This window comes from Lampetra planeri, chromosome 20 (genome assembly GCF_965212315.1).
Source record: "Lampetra planeri chromosome 20, kcLamPlan1.2.h2, whole genome shotgun sequence".
NCBI classification, from domain to species: domain Eukaryota; kingdom Metazoa; phylum Chordata; class Hyperoartia; order Petromyzontiformes; family Petromyzontidae; genus Lampetra; species Lampetra planeri.
The window spans coordinates 7490075-7496745 of NC_136126.1; the positions used below are offsets into that span (position 1 = coordinate 7490075).

At 50.5% G+C, this 6671-nt stretch overlaps 1 protein-coding gene across 1 annotated transcript; it reads right to left on the minus strand.

The window, feature by feature from the left end:
• Positions 1-3126: 3126 nt before the first annotated feature.
• On the minus strand, positions 3127-6671 carry C20H6orf47 (chromosome 20 C6orf47 homolog). Its single transcript, XM_078603461.1, has 2 exons — positions 6009-6671; positions 3127-4061 (listed from the first exon to the last, which is right to left on the minus strand). Exons 1-2 carry the CDS (start codon positions 6136-6138, stop codon positions 3523-3525), a joined length of 669 nt encoding a protein of 222 aa, XP_078459587.1. The 5' UTR covers positions 6139-6671; the 3' UTR covers positions 3127-3522.

The following is a 6671-nucleotide window of genomic DNA, read 5'->3' on the forward strand; positions in this document are numbered from 1 at the left end:
ACAATTACAAAACCGGTTTGGTGCAATCGTTAGATCAAGAGATTAAAACATATAATTACTAAACCTCCTCCTCAACCAAAGCTGCTGAAATGACGCACTTCCAGTACGCCCTGTCGCCGATGGGATGTGTAGGGACACATTTCTGACGGAGGTATAGTCTGCTCATGGATTGTTTTTTTACTTATATTAGCCACAATGATGCTCATGATTATCTTGTTATGAAGATAGTTGTCCAGACCCTTGTTAATTCACTGCTGGATGAAGGCCTCCCCACACCGTGTCATGCGTTTGGTGGGTTCTTTGACCAAAAACTGTTCACAGTGAGGATCGGGCCCTGGGACAGTTGAAGACATCACCCCCACCACTGATGTCACCCGTTGGCCAGGAATGGAACTCAGGTTGCAGGGATCCGTGGTGCAGTGCACGAACCACTGTGCCACTGCTTCACCACAACTTGATGCTTAAGGGAGAAGTATAACGTGCCACATTGAGGAATACGTCTTTTTTAAAATCTCGGTTTACCCACTAATTATTTCGTCAAGTAATTTATACGAAGCCAGTTGATTTTTCCGTTAATTTAAAAAGGGGCTATTCTATGTACAGCACTTGCTTCAGATACAATGAAAGCATGCCGCAGACAGGAGGACTCTCTCTCAAATGAAGGCTTGCACTTTTTGACACTGAGCCTCAACACTGCTCGTTACCACAGTAAAACCAAGAGACACGAGTGAGTACAGCAAGGGCTTCCATTGTAGTCGTAGTAAAAAAGAACACCTTCCAGACTACACTGTACAAGAATACACCACTGTTACACACTCGGGAAATCCAGCCAGCAAAACGATCAAAACGCCAAAGCGACAGCACTGTATTCCCAATTTAGACGTGGCTTTTGCTGCGCTTGGAAACAGCTGGTCTTCACGGGAGCTGCAGGACACCTTAAGGGCGGCCTCATTGGTTTAGGGTTTCGGGGATGAACACCGTGACGGCGTGGGTGGGTGCATGCGAGACACAGGGTCACGCGAATTTCTTCCGTGACGACGGAGTGGGCAGGCGGGCAGGGAAGGTCTCCCTTGTGGCTCCCACCTCACTCACGCCACTGCCGCTGCTTTAAATAAGGCGGAGGGTGATGCTTTTGTTCTCGAAATAGTGTTTACGTAACTTCCCATCGCTCCCGTCACACCGCAAAGCGTTCGCCCACCAATGAACGTTCCGCTACTGAGAGTTGAAGTTTCTCATCCTGACGATGCAGGTAACCTTGCGTCCTCGCGATACAAATTAAAGTGAATTTCACGAAACAAAAAAACAACGATGAGTTTGAACAAATGTAGGTGCAAACTTTGATTAACCATCCGTGCAATTACAGTATATGGTAGATTTATATATAAAAATAACATTATGTTACATCCTTAAGTTGGAACTCATTCCAAATACGTGTTAATCTTATAACAGGTATTTCAAATCGTTCCTTCTAAATGTAAATCTATTACCTCCAAAACTTAACACTATCATAAAGGTTCCTTCTTACAATTAAGATATGCAAATGGTTTCAGGTTATTGGTATTGTAAGGGTTGATGTACCTTGTAAGCAAATTGGTCATAGACCATGACCCAGAATAGGTCTTGAACCCTATAAAACACATTACATGGTTAGATTAAGATGACAGAATACAGGTAAAAAGAGTGGTATGCTCCGTAATCGGAAGTCAATCCCCAACGCAAGTAATTAGGGGGGTTAAACGTACCCAAGGTATGTATTACTTCCATCACACGACATTCTTATAAGATACAAATTACTGTAATATACTAGAGGGTTGGCACACTCAAAAGCACGCACATCACATATTGGCTGACATCTCTAAAACATGGCTTAATCGATCAAATCGTCAACTTGAAAAGTCAACGGTGATAACACTGCCATCTAAAGAGTATTGTTTTGCATAACAAACGTCACATTAAAAAAACGACGAGGTATTCTAGCACAGGATTTGTAAAACCCAATACTGCACTGACATTTGTTGGTGCAATTAGCTCCCTTTTCAAAACATTGGAGTTGTTTTCCCACTTTCCTTCTCGCCTCAACGACTCCCAACCATGTCCCATGGTGGCGAGATGTTAACTACCTCGCCTGGTACACAGGAGATCGTGGGTTCGATTCCGACGCCTGTATATTTGGAGTTTGCGTGTCTCTCTCTTTCCGTGGTCGCATAGACTCTTCTCCGAGTCCTCTGGATTTCCCTCCACATTTAGACACATACGTTTAGACGAAATGGCTGCTGTAAGTTTCCACGTAAGCCCCTTCGTTGGGCTGTTATTTGTGATAGCCAGGTTGCTTCTGAAAAAAATCTACATAGCTCAGTGGGCCCTACCTGGTAAAAATGTTTTTAGAGTTTTTTAAAAATTCTTTCAACTCTGTCTCCTCCAAGTTCAAAAAGGGTATTTTTTCAGATAGTCTGCGCATTTTACGCAGCGGTGGTCAAATTAAGAAGGCATAATTGCGTTACTCAGTGAATTATATTGACTCGCAAACACTTCACTAACACGACACCCCGATTACATCGACCGATGCATTTCTAATTTAAGCTCATCCAATACTGTAGGGCAAAGACAATCACAGCAATAGCTTCTAACACATTTAATAAATGTGCTCTCACTCGAGGTCGGAAGAGAATGCAGTACGTTTCCCATATCTCACGAGATGTTTTTTTATACTTTTTTTTTTACAAAACCTCTTTGTTTCCCTTCGGTAACAAACTGTTTTCACAAGGAACCGGAGTGTTTTGATCACTACACAGGACTTACTTAAATGAAGATCAGCAGCTGCACTCATTCCCAAACTCCCTTAGAAAACCAACCTTTCACGACACATTCCAACGCATGCCTCGAAGGATGCTGTGCAGTAAATGTCATCAAATATTTTCTCAAGTCCGTGTCAAAAAGTGACGATTTCAATTCATCCAGATATGACGGAGTCCGCTATAAATAACCGTGATTGCACAATGTCCCACGGAAACGCAACAATCACAGCTTTTCCGATGTTTGATGTCTACTTTTTAAATTGTCCACCCGTCTTCCTTCACGTCTTGCAGTTTCACATATTGACGACGGTTAAAATTGTTTGTCGGTATATTTTCTTGGGGGGGGGGGAGTCTCGGTGGTATGTTTATAAAATCACTGTATAATAATAACAACAATAAACGTTACATCCCCGATTCACAGCACGAACACGAGATGGGAGATTGTTTAAATGTACGCATGCAAAGCTCACATTTCCATTCGAATGACTAGAAAAGGGAAACTCCGGACATCAAGGGTTTGCTGGCTGGTCCTGTCACAGAAGTCATCACCCCCCCCACGACACCGACCAATATTACACACAATCACTTGCGACATCAATCATCGCAAGTGAGATCAGCCGCCTTCACGGATGGTCAAGGACCGACAAGATCCCTCATAAACCGGTGGCTGAAAATGAAGCACGCACACACACCGCCCACACACACAGAGGACATCTTCAAGATGCCCTCAGCAGTCGCTGTTCCTCAGGCTGACCGCCAGCACCAGACACTGCAGGACGGCGAACACAATCGAAGTCTCCACGATGTAGGTCCTCATGAGCGTGAACACGAAGGACAGCCCGTACACGGACACCAAGAAGATGGCCATGCCGTAGAGGCCATACTTGAAGACGCCTCCTCCCAAGCCCAGCACGTCCAGGATGACCCGAAGCGCGGGGGAGCAGAGCCCGAGAAAGAAGAGCAGGAGGGTGTCGAAGGCGTGCCTCAAGAAGTTGAAGCAGACATCGTAGCCGTGGTCGGGGCCACTTTTCGCCGTGGACGCGACGCGCATCCTGTCGCCGAGGTAGAAGCTCCGTCTCTTGGCTTTCGCGGTGGATCCAGCGGAGGTTTCGGCCGCTGGACAGGTGAGCTTTTGTCCACCGTGAGCTCCGTCCGCAGCAACACCGCCACCAACTTCAGCAGTAGTAGGAGCAGCAGCAGCAGCGGCGGCTGCGGCACTTGCAGGGCCGACGTCACTTTCGCCAGCAGGAGCAGCAGTAGGGTCACCTGCACCACCGGCACCACCAGCGTTACGAGCAACAGGGCGACCATCACCATCACCACCGCGACCGCTTGCTCCACCTGCTCTTCCTCCACCAGCGCCAGCAGCAGCAACAGCACCAGCACGGGCAGGAGTAGAGCGACCTCCACAGCTACGACTGCTGGTTGTACCAACTCCATTTACACCTGCAGCAACAGCACCACTGCTAGCAAGAGCTGGGTCAACTCCTCCCCCACCACGACCACTTGCATGACCCCCTCCACCAGCAGCGGAAACAACACCAGCGCTAGCAAGAGAGCGGCGACCTCCACCACCACCACCTGTTACACCTCCTCCACTTCCACCAGTTGCAACAGCACCAGCACTTGGAAGAGCCGGGTGACCTCCTCCGCCACCACCACTTGTAACACCTCCACCACCAGCAGCAGCAGCAGCAGCAGTAGCAGAAACAGCGCTAGCGCTAGCAAGAGAAGGGCGAACTCCACCTGCGACACCTCCTCCACTTGCACCGGCAGCGACGGCACCAGCAAGCGCTGGGTGACCTCCACCACCACCAAGGGCTCCGCTACCGGCACCAGATGAAACAGCACCAGCTGGGTGACTCCCTCCACCAGCAGCGGAAATAGCACCAGCAAGAGCTGGGTGACCTCCTCCACCACCACCACCACTTGTAACACCTCGTCCACCACCAGCTGCAAGACTACTAGCAAAAGCTGGATGACCTCCTCCAACACCACCACCACCACTTGTAACACCACCACCAGCTGCAACAGCACTAGCAAGAGTGGGGCGACCACCACCACTTGTAACACCTCCTCCACCCCCAGCAGAAACAACACGTGCGTTAGGGAGAATAAGGCGACCTCCACCACCAAGTGCTCCACCACCACCAGGAGAAACAGCACGAGCGAGAGAAAGAGTTGGTCGACCTCCACCACCAGGTGCTCCACCAACAGGAGAAACAGCACCAGCAAGAGAAAGAGTTGATCGACCTCCACCACCAAGTGCTCCACCAACAGGAGAAACAGCACCAGCAAGAGAAAGAGTTGGTCGACCTCCACCACCAAGTGCTCCACCAACAGGAGAAACAGCACCAGCAAGAGAAAGAGTTGGTCGACTTCCACCACCAAGTGCTCCACCAACAGGAGAAACAGCACCAGCAAGAGAAAGAGTTGATCGACCTCCACCACCAAGTGCTCCACCAACAGGAGAAACAGCACCAGCAAGAGAAAGAGTTGATCGACCTCCACCACCAAGTGCTCCACCAACAGGAGAAACAGCACCAGCAAGAGAAAGAATTGATCGACCTCCACCACCAAGTGCTCCACCACCAGGAGAAACAGCACCAGCAAGAGAAAGAGTTGATCGACCTCCACCACCAAGGGCTCCACCAACAGGAGAAACAGCACCAGCAAGAGAAAGAGTTGATCGACCTCCACCACCAGGTGCTCCACCACCAGGAGAAACAGCACCAGCAAGAGAAAGAGTTGGTCGACTTCCACCACCAAGTGCTCCACCACCAGGAGAAACAGCACGAGCAAGAGAAAGAGTTGATCGACCTCCACCACCAAGTGCTCCACCACCAGGAGAAACAGCACGAGCAAGAGAAAGAGTTGGTCGACTTCCACCACCAAGGGCTCCACCAGGAGAAACAGCACCAGCAAGAGAAAGAGTTGGTCGACTTCCACCACCAAGTGCTCCACCACCAGGAGAAACAGCACCAGCAAGAGAAAGAGTTGGTCGACTTCCACCACCAAGGGCTCCACCAGGAGATCCAGCAGCAAGAGGAACAACACCAACACGAACAAGGGCTGGGAGACCTCCACCACCACCACCACCACTTGTTACAGCTCCTCCACTTCCACCGACAACACCAACAGCAGCACTGGCACGAGAAGGGCGACCTCCACCACCAAGTTCTCTGCTCGCAGCACTCGCTCCAGGACCATTACCGGCATCAGTAGCAGATAGACGATGACTGCCATCGCCACTTGCTCCTCCAGCACCAGCAGTAGTAGCAGCAGCAGCAGAAGAAGCAGCAGCAGCACCGCCTTGAGCCGCAGCTGCCGTCTTGATGTCCATCCTCGGGTGTTAGGGCGCAAGGCGTGCAGCAGGTAGGCTGGGCAGGTGACTTCGGGCACCGGATTAAAGTCCAAACCTCTCCGGCTCAGCCGATCCGCATAAAAACAACGCGGTCACGGAGAGAAATCACGAACGACCACATCGACCGAGCAATCCGTGAGAAACGTCGCCGTTGTCTTTCACAGCAACCTTGCCCGCCTCTCGTCACGCGTCCACGTCCGTGCCACGCTGGGTTCCCAGGACAGCCTGGGGCTGGCGAGCGCCTGATTTTCTCTCGCCCCTTTTGTTGTGACGCTGCCTTAGACAGAGGAGAAAAGAGCCCGGCCACCACCACCACCACCACTCCCACCTTCCTCCCGGCGTGCGAGGCTACCGAAAGCTCGTAAAAATGGGCTCGATTTTACAAGCAACGACAAACAAAAAGTCTCCTCTGCGGGTGATGCTGCTGCTGATGCTGCTGATGCTGCCACGCACATGGGTCGCCCCGAACACGGCTGTGCATCCGAGCCCTTCTCAGACAAGCGACCTCTCTC